The sequence below is a fragment of the Chelonoidis abingdonii genome, chromosome 1 (assembly GCF_003597395.2).
Source record: "Chelonoidis abingdonii isolate Lonesome George chromosome 1, CheloAbing_2.0, whole genome shotgun sequence".
Lineage (NCBI taxonomy): Eukaryota > Metazoa > Chordata > Testudines > Testudinidae > Chelonoidis > Chelonoidis abingdonii.
In genome coordinates, this window is record NC_133769.1 from 345706305 (window position 1) to 345733613 (window position 27309).

Genomic DNA, 27309 nt, shown 5'->3' on the forward strand with positions numbered 1-27309 from the left:
ATAACTATTTTCCTTTTTAAATCCAGGATCAGGAACGATTGAACTATTTTTAAAAAAAGACTCTTGGAAAATGCATGCATGATCTACAGATCTATACATGGATGTGTCAGACATTCCTTTTTGTGTGTATGAAAAAAATCTCCAACGTATTATCTGAGCATGTGGGCTGGCAGTATACAACACTAATGAACAAACCCCACTGTGGACAAAAAGCCAGCTCAAAGCTTCCCTTCGGAAACAGTCAAGGAACACGGCAGTGTCCAAAAGAAACCAGAGTGGCTTTGTCACTACTTTCTCAATAACCTTTTCTAAACAGGATGGTTAGAATCAGAACATTCTGATAGCGAGACTGTCAGCTCCATCTTGAGAGAAGGCCTAACCAAAGGCCACTTGAGCAAAGATAGCACCTTGGCCTACAAAGGAAAGAGCTGACAATCTCCAAAACATGGATCCCCATAGCGCTCAACAGATTTAACCAGCCCAGATAGCTGAGGGTCCAATTTGCAGGTCAGAAACTGTAGTTCTCCCAGCACATCTACAGATTTAGCCTTTAACAAGCCAGACTGGTGGAAACTAAATCAGAAAAGACATTGGGTGAGCGTCCATGCTATACCTCTAAGGTGGCTTTAAGACACCTTTGTGCCCGCTCAATCCTACGCTGCTCTGCAGAACTTAGACTAGCCCTGAGTCCTGGTCTAAGGGTATGTCTACACTATGAAATTAGGTTGAATTTATAAAAGTCGGTTCTTTAGAAATCATTTTTATACAGTCGATTGTGTGTGTCCCCACACAAAATGGTCTAAGTGCATTAAGTTGGCAGACTGTGTCCACAGTACCGAGACTAGCGTCGACTTCCGGTGCGTTGCACTGTGGGTAGCTGTGAGTAGCTATACCACAGTTCCCGCAGTCTCCCTGCGCATTTGGATTCTGGGTTGAGATCCCAATGCCTGACAGGGAAAAAACAGTTTTGCGGATGGTTCTGGGTAAATGTCGTCAGTCATTCCTTCCTCCGGGAAAGCAACAGCAGACAATCATTTCGCACCTTTTTTCCTGGGTTATCTCTGCAGACACCATACCACGGCAAGCATGGAGCCTGCACAGCTGACAGTCATCGTAACTGTCCTGGGTGCTGGCAGACATGGGACTGCATTGCTACACAGCAGCAGCTCCTTGCCTTTTGGCAGCAGACAGTGCGTTATGATCAGTAGCTGTCATCGTCGTATTCCTGGGTGCTCTTTTAATCAACCTTGGTGAGGTCAGTCACGGGCGCCTGGGCAGACTCCTTCTGCCGAGCACCCAGGAGATGACAATGGCTAGCAGTCATAATGCAGCTTCTTCTGCCGCTCACCAGGCAGCGCGATAAGGGGTCAGGGAGCAGGGAGGGGGTTTTGGAAGAGGTCAGGGGAGTTGAGGGGGAGGATAGGGGTGGGGCAGTCAAACTGCACTGTCTGCTGCCACCCTAAAGATGTAAAGGTTAGATGGAGTGGATCAAAACAAGAAATAGAACCGATTTGTTTTGTATTCATTTGCTTCCTCCTGCCCTCCGTGAAATCAACGGCCTGCTAAACCCAGGGTTTTGAGTTCAATCCTTGAGGGGGCCATTTTGTGTGTGACAGTTGTTTGTGTTTCTCCTTGATGCAAAGCCACCCCCTTTGTGGACTGTAATTCCCTGTAAGCCATATTGTCAGTCGCCCCTCCCTCCGTCCGAGCAGACAATCATTTCACGCCTTTTTTCAGCCCAGACGCCGTAGCACTGGGATCATGGAGCCCGCTGAGATCACCGCGGCAATTATGAGCACTGTAAACACCACACGCAGCATCTTGGAGTATATGCAGAACCAGAACCTGCCAAAGCAAAACCAGGTGAGGAAGCGACGGCAGCATGTTGACGAGACTGATGAGAACATAGACAATGGTAAGCTGGAGCCGGTTCCCACCAGTTCGCATGAACCGGTTGTTAAATTTAGAAGCCTTTTTAGAATCGGCTGTTCGAGGACAACCGGTTCTATAAGGGCTTTATTTAACAAAGGCTCAGGCGGCTGTCCGCTCTGCCCCCAGCCCCAGCTCACATCCCCCTCCTCCCCTGAACACTCCTCCTCCTCTTCTCCTTCCCCTCCCCTGCTTCCCGCGAATTAGATGTTCGCGGGAAGCCTGAAACAAGCAGCAGGCACGCAGGTAAGCTACAGTGTGGGGGGAGGGGAGGTGCGGCCAGCCCAGCCCTGCCAAGTGGCTCCCTCCAGCCTGGCGCCTGGTTCCGGCTGAGTGCCCCTAGCCCCATCCAGTCCTGGCCCCAGCCGAGTGCCCCCAGCTCCAGCCCCGCAGCTCCAGTTTGGCTGCCATGGCACCAGTTCTGGCCTGGCGCCTCCGGCATGGCTCAGCCCCCACGGTGCTGGCGCTGGTCCCAGCCCCGTGGCTCCGGCCTGGCTCGGCCCCCATGGTGCCAGCGCTAGTGCTGGTGCTTGTCTCGGCCCCACGGCTCTGGCCTGGCTTGGGCCCCGTGGCACCAGTGCTGGTGCTGGTCGCAGCCCCGCGGCTCCAGGCAGCGAGGTAAGGGAGCAGGGAGCAGGGATTGGGGTTTGGAAGAGGATAGGGGAGTTGGGGGGGAGGATGGGGTGGGGTGGTCAGAGGGCAGGGAACGGGGATTGAAATGGGGAAAGGGTCCTCGGAGGCAGTCAGGAAGGAGCAGGGGTTGGATGGGATGGCAGGAGGCAGTCAGGGGCAGGGGTTCCAGGGGTAGACGGGGATAGAGAGAAGGGGTGGTTGGATGGGGTAGGGGTTCTGGGGTGCTATCAAGAATGAGAGGAGGGGTTGGATAGGGCGGCAGGGGGCAATCAGGGGACAGGGAAGGGAGGTGGATGGGGCAGGAGTCCTGGGGAGGGCGGCCACGACCCCCTCATGGGGTGAGGAGGAGGGAACATGTTGTTAACATGTTGGCTGCTCATCACTGCCCATGGCCATGTGTATCCTTGTTTTCACTCATCTCGTGTATGTTCTCAAGTCTGCAGGCCCTTTGTGCATGTGCTCCTCAGTTTCTTCTGTGTCAGATAACAATAGAATTTGGCTACACTTCACAGTACTTTCCTGCTACATAGAAAGAAAGAAAAAGAAAGAAAGAAAGTCATAGACTCGTAGGACTGGAAGGGGCCTCGAGAGGTCATCTAGTCCAGTCCTCTGCACTCATGGAAGGACTAAGTATTATCTAGACCATCCCTGACACGTATTTGTCTAACTTGTTCTTAATAAACTGCAGCGATGGAGATTCCACAACCTCCCTAGGCAATTTATTCTAGTCCTTAACCACCCTGACAGTTAGGAAGATTTTCCTAATGTCCAGCCTAAACCACCCTTGCTGCAATTTAAGCTCATTGCTTCTTATCTTATCCTCAGAGGTTAAGAACAATTTTTCTCCCTCCTACTTATAACAACCTTTTATGTACTTGAAAACTGTTATGTCCCCTGTCAGTCTTCTCTTCTCCAGACTAAATAAACCCAATTTTTTCAATCTTCCCTCTCAGGTCACGTTTTCTAGACCTTTAATCATTTTTGTTGCTCTTTTCTGGACTCTCTCCAATTTGTCCACATCTTTCCTGAAATGTGGTGCCCAAAATTGGACACAATTCTCCAGATGAGGCCTAATCAGCACAGAGTAGAGGAGAAGACCTATTTTTTGTGTCTTGCTTGCAACACTCCTGATAATACATCCCACAATGATGTTTAGGGTTTTTTTTGCCACAGTGTTACAATGTAGACTCATATTCAGCTTGTGATCCAATATGACCCCCAGATCCCTTTCTGCAGTACTCCTTCCTAGGCAGTCATTTCCCATATTATATGTGTGCAACTGATCATTCCTTCCTTAGTGGAGTACTTTGGACTTGTCCTTATTGATTTTTGAAAGAAAGAATACTGAAAGAAATTAAGCTAAGTTTGGCAAAACACCATCAAACAAGTCAGTCCTCTAGAGTGTTTGCGCGTGCTCTTAAGTCTGTACCTCCTCATCCAGTTAATAACAAAATCTGCACACCTTATTGATTCTAAAACAAGTTAGGCAGCTTTGCAAGAACTGGTACAGTGAATCTGAAATTGTTCTGGCAAATGAAGGATCAAAATGCATCCATTCCTACTTTATTCCTACATCCATCTTCCCCCAGGGGAGAGGATGAGAAAACAAACAACACGTGACAGATGAGTAGTTGCTTAATGCACGACTACTGGAAGGTGCTCAGATACTATGTTGATGTGGTTTTAAGAACCTATATAGAATAGAATATTTGTTTTGTGTGTCCTATCTCTGTCTCTCCAGTTTTAAGACCACTTTCTGCAATTAACATCACCGCACGGTTTTGCTTCGTGTGAATGTCATTTCCGTCAAAGACACATGAACGTAAGTGAAACAGAATTTATGCATGTTAATTATTTCAGTTGCAGTAGCACTTACATGCACCAGTTGGGGATCAGAGCCTCACTGTGCTAAGCACTGTACATACATGTAATAAGAAGACAGTCCCTGTCCCAAAGAGTTTGTCATCTATATACACATGTTGACAATTTATTTATTTGAAAAATCAGCGTTTAGTTCTAGACTGTAAGACTCACTCCAAGGCCCCAGTTCCATGACTCAGAAGCATACTGAATAATAACACTCACATGGACTTCAGAGGAACTGTTCAATGTAAGGGTTGCAGAACGAGGGCCCAGCTTTTTAGGGATTCACCAATTCCTAATAATTGAGAATGGTACCTAGAATTTTCTTACTCAAGCTTCTCACAAGCGCTCTGACTACTCTAAAAGTGGTCCTGCCGCAAAGGACCTGACAACACACTTCTAACAGTGGTGGTTTAATTTTAATGGGCACATAACTGTGACCCATGTGCAGAATTTCAATGGGATGCAATTGCTATGGACCAGAGCCTACTGGCTTGGCTCATGTGAGAAATCCTTATATGAGCACTGTGACGGGTTGGATCACAGAAACCCCCTTGGGAACTGCCAACTGATGTGCCAAGACTACTTCTGCCCCTGCTTTTCCTGCCTGCCTGGGACTCCAGCACCCTGTCTTGTTGAGCCAGAAATGCCAGTCTGCTCCAACACAGACCCAGAGTCTGAACCACATGCCCAAAGCTGCAGACTTAACTGAAAGCCACTTAAGAAGTGTTCCCGTCTTTAACACTCAGATGCTCAACTCCCAATGGGGTCCAAACCCCAAATAAATCCATCTTACCCTGTATAAAGCTTATACAGGGTAAACGCATAAATTGTTCACCCTCTAGATAGAGAGTTATGCCCCAGGGCTTTGGAGCGGAGCCTGGAGCTGGAGCCCAGAGCAGCTCTGGAGCAGTGGAGCTGCAGGTTTTTGCCTGGAGCTGGAGCGGAGCCGGAGCACAGCTCCAAAGCCCTGATATGCACAGCTGTGTGCCCCCCCGCCTCCAGGTATTAATGCATACTCTGGATTAATTAATAAGTAAAAAGTGATTTTTATTAAATACAGAAAGTAGGATTTAAGTGGTTCCAAGTAATAGCAGACAGAACAAAGTCAATTACCAAGCAAAATAAAATAGAACACGTAAGTCTATGTCTACGAAAACCAAATACAGATAAAAACCTCACCAGTTCCAGTAAGCTTCCTTTTACAGACTAGTCTCCTTCTAGTCTGGGTCCAGCAATCACTCACACCCCCTGTAGTTACTGTCCTTTGTTCCAGTTTCTTTCAGATATCCTTGGGGTGGAGATGCTCTCTCTTTAGCCAGTTGAAGACAAAATGAAGGGATCTCTCACAGGCTTAAACAGATGTTCTCTTGTGGGTGGAGACCCCCTCCTCTCTCCTATGCAAAGTCCAGCTCCAAGATGGAGTTCTGGAGTCACCTGGGCAAGTCACATGTCCATGTATAACTCACAGTTTTTACAGGCAGAAGCCATTGCCCACATGTTATCTTGAATGTCTCCAGGAAGACTACTTATGTGGATTGGGTCATTCCAAGTTGCATTGTTCCTTAAGTGCTTCTTGATTGGGTACATAACTTTCCGAATTCCTTTCTTCCAGAACTGACCAAATGTTCTACTAAGGTTATTTAGAAATCAAACCAGTACATGGGCAATATTCATAACTTTGAATACAAAAATGATACATGCATACAAATAGGATTAATGTATTCAGTAGATCATAACCTTTACATAGATATGTTATGTGGCATATGTAGCACAGAACATATGCCAGTTATGTCATATATATTCATAAACATATTTCCATACAGCCTTATGTGGGGGGCGCCGTCACACAGGGAAAGCAAATATGGTCATGCTCAAGGGCTAGAGTCAGCAGGAGACCTAGTCCAGCTGGGGGCCGGTACTCAGGGGTGTATCTTTCCACTCCCCTCCTGACTCTGACCGTTCAGTGCTGTGGCCTGAGGGCAGATGCTACCCCTCATCCCAAAGGCAGTGGACCCCACTGATGCCTAGCACCCCTTCCCTTGCAGAGCCAGGAGCAAAAGCTGTGATCTCACTCCCCTAAATAGAGCCAAAGCTTCAGGTCCCCCCTTTATCATAAGCAAGCTCCAGCTGGCCTCTGCCCCCATGGGCTCTTGTGGGGGGAGGCAGCTGAGGTCCCTTGGTCATGCCCATCACACACATTCCTTTCGGCCCTGGGACTGCCACAGCCCCAGCTCAGCCCACAGAGCCCAGGTCTCCTGCAGCAGGCAAGGAGAGATGAAGAGGGGTGGAGGGGGCAGATAAAGGAGACAGAGCCTGTTACCCTAGTCAGAGAAGAGGTTCAACCCTAGAGAACTGGGGTAGAGGGGTGAGGTGGGGCAACACAGAGACCAGTTTGGTCCAAGATGGAGGACACTGATGACAGATGGACCACAGGGAGGTGGAGGAGGTGGGATGGGCTGTGGCATATGAACAGTTAAGGGTGTTTCGGAAGGGGTGGGGCAGTGCAGTGCGGGGGAAGTGATGGGAGGTGTGGAGTGGAGGAAGACCAAGTTTGGGACAGGGGAATCCTGGGTTTGTCAGGGGAGTGCCCAGTCAGCAAAATGAGTTAGCTCGGCTGCCAGCGACAGGCCAAGGATGTTCCTGCTGGCAGCTTCATGCTCCATCCTGGTGAGGGATGGCTGGCTGAGGAGTGCACTGTGCACAGCCTGCAACAGAGGGAGGAGTGGCTCCTAGCATGGACAGTGGAGATGGGAAGGGGGAAAGGGGACAGGTCAGTGCCCCAAGCAGGGGGGTCCCCCATCTCCCATTGCAAAACATCACAACCACTCCCTGCCATTGGCAACTGAGATGGAGGGGGACAGCTCAGTGCACGGGGGGGCAGGGAGTGTCTCCATTACTCCCCCCTGAAAAATAGCAACTCCCCTCTCTCGCTGCCTGGAAGTCAGATACTGAGGAAGGGAGGAGAAAACCTTCCAGCTGCACCTTTGCTGCTCCCCTGACCCCAGCTTCCTCCCACACCACAAAATCCCTCTCTTGCAAACCTCCCCCCCGCGTCAAACCTCCTCCCTACACATGCTCTCCACCAAGGCAGGACTGTGTGCTCTGGAGCTGTGCTAAGGGCCAGGGTTGGGAGGGAAGTGGAAAGATGCAGTTTGAGGGGCAACACCCCTATCTGCCTCCCCGACCCCCCAGTCTCCACCCCTGGTGCTAAACAAATGAAATATCATACACTGAGGCCTACAAGCCATTGCATTCTGCCTCTAGTGGACATGCATGAGACGCAAGGCTGTTAGGACCAAAAAGAATGACATCGTGGCTGATCATCTCTGGATGTTAGCATAACTAATCTGCCTCAGTGTGACCTCTTGTCCAGCAATTCTGAGGACAACCTAAGTGCAGCCTTAGGCACCCATGCTGGTTTCGCTGGTTTTGACTGGCACCTATGCTAGCAACAAAAGCATCATTCATGATCAAGAACTGTTGCACGTTCCCCATGACCATCTTGTAACAGGTGTTCCTGAAACCACCAGCAGCTATAATCCCACATTCAATACGTGGCAGCTTGTTCTTTGTCAGCCTCCCTGCGAGTTGTCAGGGCTCTCACTGCTCCTACCCTGACCCTATATGCTGCAATCAGTGATATAGCTTGACAAAAACAACACATACCACCTCCAGTGTGATTCATGGACAATACATCCCTGTGTAGTCTAGCCGGTGACAATTCATCTTTTTTTTCCTCAGCTGCCCACTGCCCTTAAACTGTGCAGACAAGAAAATGTAATAAATCTGAGAGCCATTTTAATGAATCTAAGGGAGAAACCAGGGTGTCTCTGGTTGTGTGATTTTAGAACAATTATTGGACTGAGTCATGCTGCAGATTTGTTGGAGCCTGATGCAGATACTACAGACGCAAGCACACTGTGTGAAACTGGCAGGGCCATGAACTATTTAAAGAGTTGGCAAGAAAGAGTCAGGCAGTGACACAGGAATTTATGAGTAAGGAGAGGAAATATAGAGGCTTCTAAGAGCTCCAACAGACAGAACTGGTTTTAGGATTTTGCAGGACCCCACCAATGAAGTTTTTCTTTGGCCATTTCCAACAGCGATCAGGATCCAGTGATGATTTATTTGTATTGCAGAGAGTAGAGCCTATGAGTTCCAAGCATGGACCAGGGCCATGTTGCCCTAAGAGAGAGTCCCTGCTCTGAAGATCTTACCGTCTAAATAGACAGTACAAACATTATCTGAATTTTACAGATGGAAAATTGAGCCCCAGTGTTTGATTCTCCTCCCACTTATACCAGTTTTACACCAGCAAGAGGAGACCCAGACCCTATATGACTTGCTCAAGCTCACATAGCAAGTAGGAACTGAACTAAGAACCGTTAAAGCCCAGGTTAATTGCCAAACCACAAGCCCACCCTTTCTTTTGATCTTTCAGCTAACGGCTGCCATAGGTGCTAAGCACCTCTGAAAGTCAGTCAAATGTTTTTTAAGCTCATAAAAGATGTTACAGAGTGGGAGACTATGAAGCACAATTAACATGGGATTTTTTAGGACATCTGACAATCCTCCATTTCGGATAGTAGCCTTAATGAATTTTCTCAAACAACTTTCTCTCTATCTCTGACTCTCGGGATTTCATTTAACTTACCTGTGTCAACTGGAAATATTTAAAGATGAACACATGAGACTGTGTTATTTATTTAGTGTGGTTTTAATTTTCTATGTTTTGAGTCATTACATCACAGTTAGGCTGTCTTCTCTAAAGGAACAGCTTCTAATGTGATTTGTAAGACAATAGTAAGGGATCTGGCAAGAAAAAGCTCTGCTCATTTTACACCAGTTATAAAACTGTTCTGTGAATTGCCTTTAATTGGTTTTGGTTACGGTTGGAGCCTTTCGTTAATTCTCTGGCATTTGTAAGAGCCCTGAGGTAACTCATTTCACAGAGAGAAATTCTTGCTGACTTTAAAAAAGAGGTATTGCTGGGCAAAAAAGACTCACTGTGCAGATTGTTAGTTGTTTTCAACAGCAAGACAGATCCAGGAGGTGATTAGCTTTGTTCTCATTTTCTAAGCATCAATGGGGATTTCTGTAGAGTTTCACAGTCCCTGAGGATAAGGCCAAGAACAAAACAGGGAAGTGAAAAGCAAACAGAGCACTTCATCAATAAACTACTTAGCAATGCCACATCAATGGCAAATTAGGAAGAAAGGAAGGCGCTTTAATACTTTCACATAGCAAAGGAGGATGTATTTTTTGTAATTCCACTTTTGTAACAATTGCACCATTATCAAACTATGGTCAACAGAGGCAGTAAAGGTAATATCTAAACACAGATAATTAAAGACTGTATAAAAGTCTTGAAGACAGAAAAAAATGTACGTTGTCTTGGGAATTCAGTTTTGACAAGGGCTGGCAAATGGACCGTATCATCAGGAATGGGTAAGATTTAATTTAATCTCTTACAAAGATGCAAGTTTTCTGCTGTTAGTGCACCCCCTGATGGCTGATTCATGAAGAAATATCAGCATTCACTTTGAAGGATATTTGCCTGTCTACCCAGTGTTCCACAATAGCAGCTTATAGTGGGAAAGGGTGAGTGGGAAAAGGAACAGAATGGGGAAAACAGGCATCACTGGAATGGGGGAAGGCAAAATCCACTTCCTGCTGGATGAGTTATTATCTGGAGATATTACTTCTACAGGTATCAGAGAAAACAAGAAATCTTGTGACTTAGCTCACAACTTATTAAAGCAGGTGATTAGTCACACACATATTAGAGGGATACTGTACAGAAGCCCTGATAGAACAGATTATTATAGTGGTGACTGATCCTATGCTAAGCAAGGTTGGTGTATATTTAAGTTTGCAAAAATGCTTCCCTATTCATAAGTCCCTGCTATTGCTTGCTCATAAACACTGATATGTTTAGTCTGACATTTTCCATGGTTCCTGCCTGACAAAGTTGTAATTTCTGCTAGAAACCTTGTTTGAGTTATGGGAAATATTTTCCCATTTAAATTTTTTTTTCTAAATGCACTTTTTTAAATGACAAAGTCACAGCAAAAATGGCTGAAATTAAAACAAGCTTGGCACAGATTCCTCACTTAGAAGTGGTGTGTTTACTTGGTTTGAAAAGAGAATTGGTTTTTTTGAAGGAAGTTACGAGCATGTGAAAACAGTCACTTTCAGCCTGCACAGAAGACAATCTATCAAGACACTAATAACCAGACTTACCCAGTTTCTGCCATAAGGTGTAAACATCATAAGACATGAAGTACACCTGTGTAACACACTGGCCTGGTTAGGGTTGCTAACTTTGTAATATCTAAAAGCCGGACACTCCAGCAGGAGTGCTGGAACTTCTCCTTCCCTGCCTCTTCCTCTTGAAAACCCTCTCCTGCCCCTTCTTTCTAGGCCCTGCCTCCCAGGCCTCACTCCTGCTCCATGGGCACTGCGTTGGATACCACTGGTGTAGTGTAACTGTTTTATGGAAATCATGTTTTACAGAAATATGCTTATAAGTGTGAATATAATGTAACTGGACTATGCTTTGTACAAAAGGTGACTTGTAAGGTGCATTACAAAGCTTATGATCTACTAAGTGTGTTCATCCTATTTGTTCACATGTATTATTTCTATGTCTGAAGTTAGGAAAATAAGATATAAACTTGTATTACTGATGTAAACCCATTAAGTGAAAGCCATTAAGGGTGCTTCAGAATCAATGACCTGTAAATGGCTCTTTACTTGCGAACCTTCCTGGGCATAGGCACCAACTTTTCCCAGAGCCGGTGGGTGCTTGCGCCCTCCTGTCCCCATTCCAACCCCTTCCCAAAGGCCCAGCTCCAACTCCACCCCCTCCCTGCCCTTATTGGACCCCTGCCCAAATTCCCACCCCAGCCCTGCCTCTTCCCTGAGCGTGCCGCGTTCCCACTCCCTCCCAGTGCCTGCCACTGCAAAACAGCTGTTTTGTGGCACAAGCCCTGGGAGCCAGGGAAAAAAGAGGACAAGTGGCGCGCTCAAGGGAATAGGAGGAGTGGCGGAGTGGAGGTGAGCAGGGAGTGCACCCACGGAGTTGGCGCCTATGTTCCTGGGTAGGTGTGGGCCAGCCCTGGAAGAATGGAGGCTGGGATCTCACAGGACATGTGACCATGTCACTTGATACTGGAATCCATCTTAAACCTGGTGCTTTTCCTTTTAGAAGGGAGGAGTAGGGGCCCAGAGAGACAAAAGATTCCCACCTTGTGCCAAAGACGGCTGCAGTCATGAGAGAGCCTCTGTTTTCCACCTAAGATGTCTGCTGGAACTAACAAGGACTGTGCCAGGGGAAAGGATTGGACCCAGACTAGGAAGGAGTCTAGTCTGTGAAAGAAGCTTATTGGAATGTCTCTGAGGGTGAGATTTTATCTGTAAACAGTTTCTTAATGTATTAGACTTAGACTTGCATGTTTTTGCTTTATTTTGCTTGGTGACTTACTTTGTTGTGTCTGTTATTACTTGAAACCACTTAAATCCTACTTTTTATACTTAATAAAATCACTTTTGTTTATTAATTAACCAAGAGTAAGTGATTAATACCTGGGGGATCAAACAGCTGTGCATATCTTTCTATCAATGTGAAAGAGGGAGGATAATTTATGAGTTTACTTTGTATAAGCTTTATACAGAGTAAAACAGATTTATTTGGGGTTTGGATACCATTGGGAACTGGGTGTCTGGATGTTGGAGATTGGTGACGTGCTGAGCAGTTTTTGGGTAAAGTCTGCAGCTTTGGGGGTTTGGACCAGACCTGGGTCTGTGTTGCAGCAGGCTAGAGTGTCTGGCTCAACAAGGCAGGGTTCTGGAGTCCCAAGCCGGCAGGGAAAACAGGCTCAAAGGTAATTCTAGCACGTAAGGTGACAGTCCCGAGGGGGTCTCTGTGACCAAACCCATCACAGTAATATTACTGCCAACAGTCACCTCAGGGAGTTTTGTAGGCACAAACCCTTCTAGGGAATAGCAGGAGAATTGGTGCAACATTCCATGGCCTTTAGAAGTGGCTTGCATCTCCAAGGGCACTAGACAGGGGAGTTTGGGGATTACCATTGCACCTGACCTTGAGGAAGAGGCACACAGTGGAGTGGGGAAGGTTCCTTGTGACCTCCTGCTCAGCACTTCAACAAGCTTTCTCCCACATGCCTAACTTCTGTGTGATCCCACAGAACAGTCACAGCCCTGCATTTGTCACCTGTAGTCCTGTAACATGGAAATAAATGCACTGTCATTGCATCTGCAGGATGAAGTCGGGAGAGAGGCTAGGACAAAGAAAAGCCCTTTTTGTTTAAATGTAAATACCTTTAGTGATTAACACTGGAGAATATACTGTAGGGAGCAATCCTTCCTCCACAACCCTGCTCTCCCCCCGCCCCCCAAACACACACGTGAACCCCTTAGGGGCCTACTAGACAGGGTGTTTCCAGCTTTGTTCTCTATGATTTTACAACAGTTAACAAATGTGGAAGGCAAAAAATGATAGACAAGAATGAAACATGACTGACTGTTAGGCTGGTGTTTTTTTTTTAAGAGATCTGAATGTTTTCCTTGGGGTTAAAATCCTTCTTTAAGATGTCATCTGTCTAGTTCCTACTAAACAGATGCCCCTCTCTCAACCCCTTCAGGAGGCTATAACACATCACAGATTAAATCCCAAATAAATGCTTCTGAAGTGTCCTTCCAGCAACTCCACTAAGCAGAAAATTACAGGCCTCCAGGGCCTAATTCCTTCTGCTTGTTACCATCATATCCATCCATCTTTTGTATTTCCCTGGGGCTCTCTCCTCTTTCTGCTCTGCTGGGCAGGGAATGATCTCCAGACTTGTGGCCCCCCTCCAGCAGGATCCTACCCCTACCCACTTCCTACTGTCATCACCAGCAATGGGTCTCAGGCCCCTGAGCCCTCTGTCTTGGCTGGGAGAGGGGAAAGGCCGGTGGTCTCCAGCAAGGTGTTCATCCCATTCCCGCCTCTTAGCAACTTCATGGTGGCTGTTTATCACCCCATGGGCCAAGTTAATCCCTTGACAAAACACTTTTGGTATCAAAAGGTGGTGAAACACCGGAATGGGTTACCTAGGGAGGAGGTGGAATCTCTAGCCTTAGAGGTTTTTAAGGTCAGGCTTGACAAAGCCCTGGCTGGGATGATTTAGTTTGTGTTGGTCCTGCTTTGAGCAGGGGGTTGGACTAGATGAGACCTGAGGTCTCTTCCAACCCTGATATTCAAAGATTCTGTGAAACGCATCAGGGATGAATGGGGTCCCCTTTCCCCTCCTCCTGCCTTTCCTCCTGGTCTGCCCGACATAGAAACTGTCATTTTGGACTGAGGCTGGTCTGGCTCCAATCCCTGTGCTGGTCCCACCCACCCTGCGACCACTGCTTCCTTAGCAGCATTAGTTCCCCTTAGCACGGCTGGCCAGGGGAAGAGAAAGGGAGGGGGCTCTTGCACTGTCAGGCCCACCCCACCCCGCATAGCAGCAATCTCAGCCACTCAATCTCTGCTGCTGCGGGACCAGTCCCTTGCCTCGGGCATCTCCATCGCCGGGCCGGGCATGAGAAAGGGCGGGAGTGGCTGCTCTCTAGCCTGGATCTCCGGCGTCCCGGGCCGGCCATCCATCCTCCTCAGGCTTGACTGAGGGGCTCACCCCCGCTCCCGGGGGCTGGCCGAGGGCACTAGGCAGGCGGCCCAACGGGGGCCCGGCCTACGCCCCGAGTGGGGAGGCTGCGTGGTCGGACGGTCCTAGCCTCCTAGCTCGGGGGCGTCTCTCCTCCTCTTCGCCACCGGCGGGACAGCGGGGCCGGGGGGCTGGCTCTTCCCCCGCCCCCTCGCGCTGCACGCCGGGCGGACATGGCAGCCGCCCGGCCCCACCTCGGTCGCTCTGCTNGCCCAGAGCCTGAGCGGCCGCCGGCGAGCCCGCCCCTTCCCCATCCGCCGCCGCCGCCCGCGATGGAGAAGAGCTCCAGCTGCGAGAGCCTCGGCTCCAGCCCGGCTGCAGCCCGCCAGCCCAGCGTGGACTCCCTCTCCAGGTACCCCGGCTCCCCCTAGCCACCGCCCGCGGCAGCGGGGCCGGGCTCCGGCTTTGGAGCTGCCGGGCCCGCGAAGGAAGCCACAGAGGGGGTGTCTGGCAAAGCCTACAGCAACCCCCCACCCCCGCGTGGGAGCAGCTGCTGCCGCTGCCGGGGCCGTTTCCCCTCATGCCCCAGGCCGGGTGGGCTGGCGATATTCTGCCCCTGCTTCGCTTGTGGGCGCCCGGGCTCCAGCAGTCACATCCCGGCACCGGGGGCTGCTTCATTTGGGCTGAAGTTTCTTGGAGGTGGGGGTGGAAATCAGGTTTCTGGGTCCGTTGGTGATCTGGAGTGGTCCCCGTAAACAGCCCTTAGAAGAGGCTGTGGGTCCGGTGAGTGATGGGTCTTTACAAAAAAGCCACTGCCAACAAAGCAAAGAAACGGTGGATAACAGCGATGGAACTGGTGCAGTTTTTACCCAGCAGGGGGAAGGGATTGCGGTCCCATGTAGGGCAGGGCTCCGTGGTTTGACATTTGCTCTTGGATGTGGGTTGAAGCATTCAGCCTGGATTGATGGCTCATGCTGAAGCTCAAATTGAGGCTCAGGAATAGCATGTACACTTCTAATGTAGTGATTTGCAGTTGAATCTGTGTTGGTTTAAAAACAAATGGACAAAGAAAAAGAAAATCCCCTAAGAACTAGTTTGAAAACTTCCAATTTTTTGTGTTTACTTGATATTTTGTAAAGGCGTTTGCAAATGCGTAATTTTCACTTGTTTTAAAACAATTTTTGCTTGAAAATCAGTAAGAACTCTAAGAACATTGTGTAATTACATAATTCAGAATTTCTTAAATCTCTCTGGTTTATCCACTGGATCCCTTAAGAAGTGATTGTGTTTTTGTGTTTACAAAATTACACTTGTATAATTATCAGTAATGATGCTTCTGGGATATGTTGATAGTGCTGTTTGACCATTTATATTGTAGCAGTTCGTAACTTTTGAGTGGTTGATTTTGTATCCTTAACAATTTGCTTACAGTGTTGTAACTGTGTTGGTCCCAGATATTAGCGAGACAAGGTGGGCGAGGTAATATCTTTTATTGGATCAACTTAATTGGAATGTCATTCTAACTTTTATTGGAAGTTGGCTCAATAAAAGATATTACCTTACCCACCTTGTCTCTGTAAAACTTTGATAATCTTGTTGTTTCTGTATAATTTCCTAGGTTTTCAAAAAAGCAAATAGAAAAAACAGAATTTCTGTCATGTGGCATCATATTTACACTCGCATAGATCATCAGCAAAGTTGAAACCTTTATATCAGTGGTTCTCAAACTTTCGTACTGGTGACCACTTTCACATAACAAGGCTCTGAGTGCGACCCCCCCCCCCCATAAATGAAAAACACATTTTAATATATATAAACACAATTATAAATGCTGGAGGCAAAGCGGGGTTGGGGTGGAGGCTGACAGCTCACAACCCCCTCATGTAATAACCTTGTGACCCCCTGAGGGGTCCAACCCCCAGTTTGAGAACCCCTGCTTTAGATTCTCCCACAGGGACCCTTGCCGCTTGAGCTAACTGAGTTACTGATAGAACTAGTAGGTTGTCATCCTCTATTGTGGACCAGCACTGAAAGGGAGTGGGACACTTTGCCAGTGGGTTTTACAGATGTTTGCTGACATCAGAGGAATGGTGAGACTCAGGGTATGTCTACACTACAGGATTATTCCGATTTTACATAAACCAGTTTTGTAAAACAGATTGTATAAAGTCGAGTGCATGCGGCCACACAAAGCACAATAATTCGGCGGTGTGCGTCCATGTACCGAGGCTGGCGTCGATTTCTGGAGCGTTGTACTCTGGGTAGCTATCCCGTAGCTATTCCATAGTTCCCGCAGTCTCCCCCTCCCATTGGAATTCTGGGTTGAGATCCCAATGCATGATGGTGCAAAAACAGCAGTGTTGCAGGTGATTCTGGGTAAATGTCGTCACTCATTCCTTCCTCCGTGAAAGCAACGGCAGACAATCATTTGCGCCCTTTTCCCTGGATTGCCCTGGCAGACGCCATAGCATGGCAACCATGGAGCCGTTTTGCCTTTTGTCACTGTCAACATATGTGTACTGGATGCTGCTGACAGAGGCGGTACTGCAGCGCTGCTACACAGCAGCATTCATTTGCCTTTGCAAGGTAGCAGACATTTTACCAGTTCTATTCATCGTCTGCCTGTTGTAAATTGGTGATGAGATGACGGTTATCAGTCGTTCTGTACCGTCTGCTGCTGTCATGGGTGCTCCTGGCTGGCCTCACTTGAGGTCGGCTGGGGGCGCAAAGACAAAAATGGGAATGACTCCCCCAGTCATTCCCTCCCTTTATGGTTGTATCTAAAAATAGAGTCAGTCCTGCCTAGAAATTGGGCAAGTGTACTAGAGAACCAGTGTACCAGAGCAGCAGCCGCTCGTGTCAGAACCCGGCAGAAATGATGAGCTGCATGCCATTCTAGGGGGTGCCCCTGCAACAACCCCACCCGTTGCTTCCCTCCTGCCCCCCACCTTCCTGGGCTACCGTGGCAGTGTCCCCCCATTTGTGTGATGAAGTAATAAAGAATGCAGGAATAAGAAACACTGACTTGTTAGTGAGATAAAATGAGGGGGAGGCAGCCTCCAGCTGCTATGATAGTCCAGGCAGGACATTAAAAGGTCCTGGGGGGGAGAGGAGCCCAGCATCCCGCTGCTATGATAGTCCAGGCAGTACAGAATCTTTCTTTAGACATGAAAGCTGAGGGGGCTGATGGAGCTCAGCCCCAGTTGCTATGATGAGGACGGTTACCAGCCGTTCTGTACCATCTACTGGGAATGACGGGAGTCATTCCTATTTTTACCCAGTGCGCCCCGGCCGACCTCACCTGAGGCCAGCCAGGAGCACTCACAGGGCTGATGAGGACATGCTATCAGTCATTTTGTACCATCTGCCACCGGGAGGGAGGGAAGAGGATGCTGCTGTTCAGTGCCGCAGCACCGCGTCTACCAGCAGCATGCAGTAGACATAGGGTGACATATAAAAAAGTCAAGAAACGATTTTTTTCCCTTTTCTTTCATGGGGGGGGAGGGGAGGGGTAAATTGATGACGAGCTATATACCTGAACCACCCGGACAATGTTTTTGACCCTACAGGCATTGGAGCTCAGCCAAGAATGCAAATGCTTTTCGGAGACTGCTGGGGACTGTGGGATAGCTGGAGTCCTCAGTACCCCCCTCCCTCCCTCCATGAGCGTCCATTTGATTCTTTGGCTTTCCGTTACGCTTGTCACACAGCACTGTGTCCCTGCTGGACTCTGTATCATAGCCTGGAGATTTTTTCAAATGCTTTGGCATTTCGTCTTCTGTAACGGAGCTCTGATAGAACAGATTTGTCTCCCATACAGCGATCAGATCCAGTATCTCCCGTACGGTCCATGCTGGAGCTCTTTTTGGATTTGGGACTGCATCGCCACCCGTGCTGATCAGAGCTCCACGCTGGGCAAACAGGAAATGAAATTCAAAAGTTGCGGGGCTTTTCCTGTCTACCTGGCCAGTTGCATCTGAGTTCAGATTGCTGTCCAGAGCAGTCACAATGGTGCACTGTGGGATACCGCCCGGAGGCCAATACCGTCGATTTGCAGCCACACTAACCCTAATCCGATATGGTAATACTGATTTCAGCACTACTCCTCTCTTCGGGGAGGAGTACAGAAACCAGTTTAAAGAGCCCTTTATATCGATATAAAAGGCCTCGTTGTGTGGACGGGTGCAGCGTTAAATCAGGCCTCAGGAATCTTGGGCTCCATTCCAGGCTCTGGAGGGGCGTGTAAGTCTCAAGTCTCTGGAGTCTTCAGTCCACCCAATCTTGTTGCCCAGCCATTTGCAGTTCCCTCCTCCCAGGTCCTCATCTGGTCTGTTTTCCCCACCCTGGCCTGAAGTCAACCCCCTTGCTGAATCACAGAGCTTCCCCTTCCCCCACCCAGCTCCTTGTCAAATCTGTATCTCCTCCACCCTACTGGTTCCCAGTCCCAGTCCCAGTCCCCTTGCCCAGCCAGTCCCAGTTGCTCCAGCTCTTCATCTAATCTCATTTCCTGCCTCCCACCCCAGCTCCCTGTTTACCCCTTGGTTTCTCTTCCTGGATCCCAGTCCTCGTCACCCGCCCCCCCCAACTCCCAGTTTCTCTCTACACCCCCCCCATGCCAGCCTTCAGTGCCAGTTTTTGGCTCCCTGTTCCAATCTACTCCCCTTTTCCTTCCCATGGGTCCAGCTCTTCATCCCTCTTCATTAAAATCAAGACGCTTTCTCCTCCACGCTGATCATTGAGGGTATGTCTACACTTTGAGCTCGGAGTTTACTTCCCATCTCAAGGAGGCATACCCGCCCTAGGTCTGGTGAATTAGATGAGGTTTCTAACCATCAGAGGAGTGAAGTTCTGGAACAGCCTCTCAAGGGGAGCAATAGGGGCAAAAAAACCTAACTTGTTTCAAGACTGAGCTTGTCATACCATCCTCTCCACAAACTTGACGAGACTGCCTACAATGGCATGTAGCTGAGGTGAGGCAGCTAGCAGCAAATCTAATGGTTGGTGATGGGATGTTGGATGGGATGGGATCTGAGTTACTGCAGAGAACTCTTTCCTGAGTGCTGGCTGGTGAGTCTTGCTCACGTGCTCAGTGTATAACTGATCGCCATATGTGGGGTTGGGAAAGAATTTTTCCCCAGGTTGGCTTGGCAGACACCCTGGGCTTTTTCATCTTCCTCTGCAGCATGGATCACGGGTCACTTGCAGGTTTAAACTAGTGTAAATGGTGGATTCTTTGTAACTCAAAGTCTTTAAATCATGATTTGAAGACTTCAGTAACTCAGTCAGAGGTTAGGGGTCTATTACAGCAATGGGTGAGTGAGTAAAGGTCTGTGGCCTGCAATTTGCAGGAGGTCAGACTAGATGATGATCCCTTATGGCCTTAAAGTCTGTCTATGAGTCTGATTTGAGCTAGCATGCTAAAAATAAACTGTAGTTTTAGCAGCTTGAGTAGCAGGTGGTGCTAGTCATCCCAAGTGTGTACCCGTCGGAGAAGCTAGGTGACTTGCCCCTTCTGCTGGTGGCACTACCATGGCTGAAGTCTATATTTAACTGGCCAGCTCAATCAAACCGAGAGTTGGTATGGCTCCTTGAACTGGGAATCACACCCCCAGTTCGAAGTGAAGATGTACCCTGAAAACTCACTTGTGACAGCTCCCCAATCTCAGTTCAGGTGACCAGACCTAGCCTGGTCCAGAGCTGCGGTTGCAAGGAAAGTCCTGCTCAGCCTTGGGCTGGAGCATGCCCTGTGTGGATGGAATCTTTGGGATTTAGCTGCTAAAATCCAAGAAGTCTGTACTAAGCATGTGTGAACTGTGGTCTTCCCCCATACCCCCAAGGCTTATCTCTGAGCCAAATTTGGGTAGATTTTCACGGGGATGGCAAAAATCACATTCCTGGCACAAAGTGTTCCCCATACAAATTTCAAGTCCCTGCTCCGAAGGTCACCAGAATTTTTTAACATGAGCATAACAATGTATTTTTCCTAGCCTTGTTCTTAGCAATGGCTAAACTGCTTTAGGTGAAATTTTTCATTAAAATTCAGCCAAGTCAGACCCCTGGCATTAAAAATTTCATCCCAAGCTATTAAAGTCTGGTAAAGTTATAAACAACTGAAAACAGGGTGTTCTAATTGGAAGTATTACTGCATAATATATGGTAGTACCATCCCCTCCTGTAATTCTAGTGATTCGGTTGTGGAAGCAAATAGTTTTCCTATGAACTAAACAACAGATTTTTTGTTTGCCTGTCTCTCACACAGGGTTATTTATTAATTAAGGCTCCAGTCCTGTGAAGATGTGGGTATATATGTAATTTTATGCACATGAGTAGTGTCATTGAATTCAGCTGAATTACTTATGCATAAAGTTACATGCACTTACATTTTGTAGGATTGGGGCGTAGCCAGTAACACCTTCCCTGGAGACAGTTGTGATTTACTTCTTTAAGTCTTATTTATAATAGTTTGATCTGCTAGACTACGGTAATGTTGAGTTGTTACAGTGTGATTGTAGTGATGTGCTATAGTTGCACTATACCTGCTTGCTAATAAAAAAATCTTACATTTTTATGGGGATGGTGTCGGGAGTACAATGTACTGTGCAGGTGCCATTATTAGTTTTATAAATCTGGCTTTCTTATTTAATAGTAATAATCACCTTGTGAATATAGATATCATTCATTCAAAATTCACGACTCTTACCTATGTAAGCATGAAACCTTGTTGGGTTATAGGAGCATGATTATTCATTTTAAATGACATTAAAAAAACTGGAAACGTGAAAGATGACCTAACGGATATGATGCATTTATACCGCACCCTAACATAATTTCATCGTACAGCTTTCTTAGATCTGTTTGCAAAGTTAGGTCAGTTGTATATGCCTGTAAGTTCATAAGATGTGTGCCTGGAAACACACATGCATACCCTAGAACTCACATAAGTAAAGGTACTTGCATGAGAAAGTGCTCTCAGGATGATACTGTAGTTTTTTGGGAGTTAGTTTTTTCTTTGTAGTGAAGTGTGTGGGATACGTCAGCAGTGGTATTTGACATTTTATGTACTTTTAAAATGGAAGGACGGTCTCGTGGTTAGGGCACTAGCCTAGGACTTGAGAGGTCTAGGCTCAGTTCCTTGCTCTGTCACAGACATCCTGTCTGATCTTGTGCTTCAGTTCTCCATCTCTAAAAGTGGGGATAGTAAAACTTCCTATCTCACAGGGGTGTTTGTAGGACAAATGCATTAAAGATTGTGAAATGCTTTGATATCTATTGATGAGAAGCACTGTATAAGAGCTAGGTGATATTATTACACCTCTACCCCAATATAACACGAATTCGGATATAACGCGGTAAAGCAGCGCTCCAGGGGGGTGGGGCTCTGCACTCTTTTGGATCAAAGCAGGTTCGATATAATGCAGTTTCACCTATAATGTGGTAAGATTTTTTTGGCTCCCGAGGACAGCATTATATCGAGGTAGAGGTGTATTAATAGAACCTGGTATGTGTGCATTTCATGCAACTTTTACTCCAGTGAGTAACATGCAGAAATAACTCTTCTTGGGACTAAACAAACTGTTGCACGCAGAAGGCAATGATGAGCTTGACCATAAAAATTGATTCCCTTTTGCAATGTATGGGGTTAAATCTTTGTCAACAGGACAGATAAGGAGTTAGTGATTTTTTCTCTCTGTTATAGAGGAGTCTTTCTCTTGTGTCTTCTCCCATGATGATATGTCACTGAATTTGTCTGCTTTCACTTACCACTCCTTGTCAGTCAGCTGGCCTGGGCACTGATATTTCTCCATTCATTACTCAGCACAACTGACTTTGTCGTTGAATGGAAAATGAACACCATCATCCATAGAGTTTTTAGCTTTGGCTTTAAAAGACGATGCAAAATATTTCCCCCTTGCCCATAAACTTGCATTTAACAATCACAGTATAGCGCTTTCGGGTAGAATTTTCAAAGATGACTTAAAGTCTGTTGGCTTTCAGGAAAACTTAGGCTCTGAAGTTCCTAAGGGCTAGACTTTTAAAAAAGTATTTAGGCACCTGAAAATGCAGATATGCACCTATAGGAATTAGGCAGTTAATGGGATTTTCAGAAATATCTATCTGCATCTTCAGGTACCTAAACACTTTTAAAAATCTGCCCTTAAGTGCCTGTCACTACTGAAAATGGGGCTTAGCGTAAGTCCTGTAAGTACTTTTGAAAAATTTACTTTTGGTAAAATATTGATGGGTTTCTCTTTAGCATATTAAAAAAAAAAAGTAATAACCTATCTGAACACCAGATAGGTATAACAGAACTTAATTTCCTCAAGCAATTAAAGACGTCTGACAAAGAACGCAGATTATAAAGGAATGCAAATCATATATATCTGAGGTAGCACACAGTATTTTTAAAAGGTATTTGGAATAGATCTCCAGCTCTGGGTTCTGTTGTTGTGCCAGATGGATGGGGGTGAGATTAGCAACTAATGAGAGGTGGAGTAGGGGGAGGAAGTGTTCAACTATCTCTCACCAAAGAGCATTCACGTGCTTTGTGGAATCATACCAGCTAGCAACCTCCACCAATTCCTTTATTCTAGAGCTCTGTGTCTCCAGCATTCATGTTATTCTTTGCCCTGCTTCTGAGAAGTGATACTTTAAATTCTTAGCTCTTTCATTTTGGTGGTCCTCTTTCTTTTCATGTCAATCTGTTTTACTACTTCTGCATGTAAGTTAGCTTAGCTGCAAAAGGAAAGGTAACTCTAGACCTCGGAACATCTCATTTTTGTGGATGTTGTCTTGAACTGTAAAGACTGGATAGTTTGCATTTAACCTTTTAAAAAAACCTTTTAAAAAAATCCTGATTTCTTCTATAAGTCCATTTTGTTGTAATAAAAGGTCTTTATGGCACAGTCCAAAATGTTGGATGGCCTAGCGCAGGTGGATGGCCTAGCACAGGTGGAAAGGTTTATTGCTCACTCAAGAACCCTGGTCATTTTAATGGTACTGAAATGTATATGTCAACTGAGAAAGTTAGGTCTCTTGCTCCCAGCAGTGTCTTAGCTCACCATGCAATGTCTTCAGGACCCTGGAATCTGTAGTTTTACAATGACCTTGTATCTGAAGTTTTGACTTCAGGAGAATTACTTGATGACTTTAACTCAGAAATAAACTGAATTTGGCTTAACCATTGCTAAAACAAATTGTTTCTAAAATTTAAGAGTGAAAGCCCCCAGTGAGTGATGTTCATTTTGAAATCAAGCTATGTAACCACACAGGTGATGTGAACACACCCCCTAGTTAGGATTTATGAAGTTTGTTGTCCCATTGAGTAGTAATAGGCCAATGCAATACTCAAGCAACAGTCTGTTCTAAGAAACAGATTCAAAGTGCCTGTATGAAGTTATGGAGGCACTTGAATACTAAATAAACCGTATTATGGGAAGAGAGGTAACAATTAATATTCTAACCCTATTTCATGAAGAATACAACTAGTTCTAACAGCAATAGTTTAGTTCAGGGGTCCTTAAAGTAGGGATTGTAACTTGTGGAGAGTCACAATCATTCTCCCTTTTCTTCCCTTTCTTAAAATAATTATACTACTTACTGTTATGGTTCTGTTGATAACTCTCATAACATGAATTGAGCATAAACAGATGCAGAGATGCCTGCCTGAATCTGCAGACAGGCTGAAACAATAGCTGTAAGTGGTGTGAAGGGCCCTGTTCATCTTGATTATGGTCCTGTGGACACCTGCTTGGACAGCAATTTAAGGTCCTCGTTGAAGAATTTTCCCCTGAGAACAAGGCTAACATCGGAAGGAGATGGATTTGTAATCCCTTTGGGGGCTTTCTCTCTGAATGTTTGACACCAAAACCACATTACTGCCAGATGTATCACATTGGTGAATTGAGTTGCCTTGTGATGACTCATTGAAGTTACAATTTGAAAGAGAAGATTTTTTTTGCCAGTTTTGGTGGTCAGAGAAGCACAAATATCCGTCACTTTTTTCATAGGCTGTGAGAATGCTTCTTCCTTTTGGTTCCTCCTATATATGTGAGGCAGGATTTTCAAGGATGGGTGCCATTAGAAATAAGTACAGTCGGTAGCTGAGTGTTGAGAATGAGCTACTTTTGTGTCTGAGAAACTTCACGCTGTGTCTAGAACCTGTTAATGACTCCAGAGAGGCTCATCCATTTTCAATAATCATTAATGCTAATATATGAAAGATAAATTATTACACTTAATTGAAACAGAAATACATTTGGGTGCTAATTTGTACAACTGTACATTTTTGTGTATGTTGCTAACATAATGAATGGATTATAAAGCCTAATAATTCATTTGTATCATAGGGAAGGTCCATTATCAGGGGCTGAGGATTTTGGGAGTGAATTGTGAAAATACTGGTAGCCTAAAAGGGGGTGACAGTTTTGAAAAGTTTGGGTATCACTGACTGAGGAAAAAATAAAATCTTCCAGGAGCTGTCAAAATAGCAATCTTCAACCTACTTTGGTAATCTCTACTTTTAGCTGATGTAGGTTCTAAACATCCTTGAGTCTAAGATTCTACCTTCTGCTCTGACCTTCTCCTCTGTTAGATACATGCAAACTTCTTTGTTCATGCAACTGTTATTGAAAAGATAAATGTCTCCAAGGGGCTATGTATTTAAAAAGTGCTGTGTGTGACCATTTAAAAAATAAAATACAGTAGACACTCATCTGTTTCTTTAATTCTTGTCAAGTTATCAGAGGGGTAGCTGTGTTAGTCTGGATCTGTAAAAGCAGCAACGAGTCCTGTGGCACCTTATAGACTAACAGATATATTGGAGCATGAGCTTTCATGGGTGAATACCCACTTCGTCGGACATGCATCCGACGAAGTGGGCATTTAACCACGAAAGCTCATGCTCCAATACGTCTGTTAGTCTATAAGGTGCCACAGGACTCTTTGCTGCTTTTCGTTCTTGTTGTATAATTAGCGCGAGGAGAGAGAATCTCTGCCCTGGAGAGCTTGGGGCTAGGGTTTTAAAGATATTTTTGCAGATGTGCCAGATAGGTGCCTAGTGGGTTTTTCAGAAGTGCCTAGCTGCTTGACTGCCATTGATCGAGGCACCAAACAACCTTTAAAAATGTGGCCTTTGGAGTCTAAATGGACAAGATAGGCAGAGGGTGGGGAAGGGAAACAGTGTCACACAGAGAGACGTGACTTGCGCAAGGGCACACAGCTAGTTAGAGATAAAGGAGGTCCCTGACTCCCAGTCCGGTGCCTATTTGCTTGACCGTGCTGCCTTCTTTAGAGATGGAAACTTATCTTTTTTTGTGTTTAATAATCTGTTTGCTTGACAATTTCCTTAACTACAGTTTATTTACAATTAAAAAAATAATTATCCAACCTGCTTATACTTCAGAATTACCTGTTTTGTTGTCAAACTACATAATTTACTGCTGTTTCCTGGCCCTATAGACCATGGAGGTCCTTGGCTGCTCTCTCAATTCACCTCGGCATGTTTTTGTCAAGGGCATATTTTGCCCAATGATCGTAATTCATACTAAAACTCTTGGGTTTTGGTCAACATTATCTCTCCATCTTCTGTTTAGTCAGACACTATAAGGGTATCTGTCTTCCATCATCTCAACTATATGTCCTGCTCACAGAAGTAGTTGCTTACATCATTTTCTCCCTTTAAATTATTGTCCTGTTAGCTATGCTCCTTTAATTATGCATAACTTTTACTTCTGCTGTTTTCTTGTCACTGTCCTTCTTTTCTAATTCATTTATGGCCTCTGTGCAAAGACAGGAACTGATTCTGAAAAATAAGGAAAAGCCAAACACACCCTCTCAGCCTAATCAGCAGGATCTATAAGCTCCTGGCTTCTCCTTCATGATCTTTTTTCTCTTGACCTACTTTCGTGCTATTGTTTATTCAGTGCTTATAGTTTGCCTGGTGCTGTATAAAGAGGCATGAAAAAGATTTGAGGGGTGGTGGTGGATAGTCAGCTAAACATGAGTTCCCAGCGCAACACTCTGACCAGAAGAGCTGAAGTGGTGCTAGGATGCATAAACAGGAGAATCTCAAGTAGAAGTAAGTGGTTTAGGAAGAGCACAGGAAGTGAGAGGGGAAGTGGGAATAAATGAAATGAAGAATCCTATTACGGTTAAGTTTAAGTCCCAATAATCAGTAGTGCATTGTAAGACAGTTAAAATGAAGCGTAGGTCGGTCTTTAGCTGCTATAAGTATCACTACACTTCTGCAAGGATTGGTTGAAACAATGCAACAAGACCCAGAAAAAAAGTCAGTGGAATTTTTTGTGTTCTTGTTTCCCCATTTGTCTACTGTCTCTATTTTCTTTTGGCAGATAGTTTTTAGTTAACTAGCCGTGGTGGGACTTTCTCCTACTTTTCTCTGATCTTTTACACTCCATTAATTCTTTTCCATTCCTTTCCAACCTCCCACCTACCTTATGGAGCGACAGAGCTAGTGGTTCTCTAATCTACACCCCCAGATGCAGTAAATAACATTTGAAATGCTGTTCTAGTCAATAAAGTGACTATGTAAAAATGTCACCATTTTACAGATCCCTGTATACTCAGTCATCTGTTGACTTTGATGAGAAAAATAAATCCTCATTCCTTTTTATGCATGTTAGTCATGTAGAGCCAACACAGCTGAGAGAGAGGGAGCTGGATCTGCTCTATCTTGTGACTCATAAACATACTTATTTATTATGTTTTAGTCAGTTACACCTGTGCAAACCAATTGAAGACAAATAGAGGTTGCCTAGATGGTGTTGAGTGCATTAGTTAAAGCCAATGCGGTTGCACAGATGTAATTGAACTCTTCTTACTAGAGATGATCTGCAAGATAGAAAGAAACTTGCTTAACCCTCATGTTGTGTTGGCTGTGTTGACAGTTGAAAAAATGCAAACAAACCCAAAGGTCATCTTTTTACTTGTAAACTGAACACATTTGATCCAGAACCTCTGCAATATCTTTTTAACAAAGTCACACTTCAGAGTAAGCTGAGATTTGAAATTCAGGCTGTCCTTACAACTGAAAACGGGAGTCCCACTGCCTTATTGAGAAGGAATGATCTCAGCTCCTTGGAGAGCTGTTGTGTCCCCAGTTACTGGGAGCACCTTACATCAATGTACAGAAGCTCAAAGGCCCTGATCCTCAAAGGTATTTAGGCTCTTCACTCCGATTGATTTCAGTAGAAGGTAGGAACCTAAATAC

General features: G+C 45.8%; 1 protein-coding gene across 1 annotated transcript in view; it reads left to right on the forward strand.

Annotated features, from left to right (window-relative positions):
• The first annotated feature begins 14385 nt into the window (after positions 1-14385).
• Positions 14386-27309, forward strand: part of MTMR2 (myotubularin related protein 2) — an 86252-nt gene continuing 73328 nt past the window's right edge. The window contains exon 1 of the mRNA XM_032762865.2: positions 14386-14493. Coding sequence (XP_032618756.1) covers positions 14414-14493 — 80 coding nt within the window. The 5' untranslated portion in view covers positions 14386-14413. The remainder of the gene's footprint in view (positions 14494-27309) is intronic.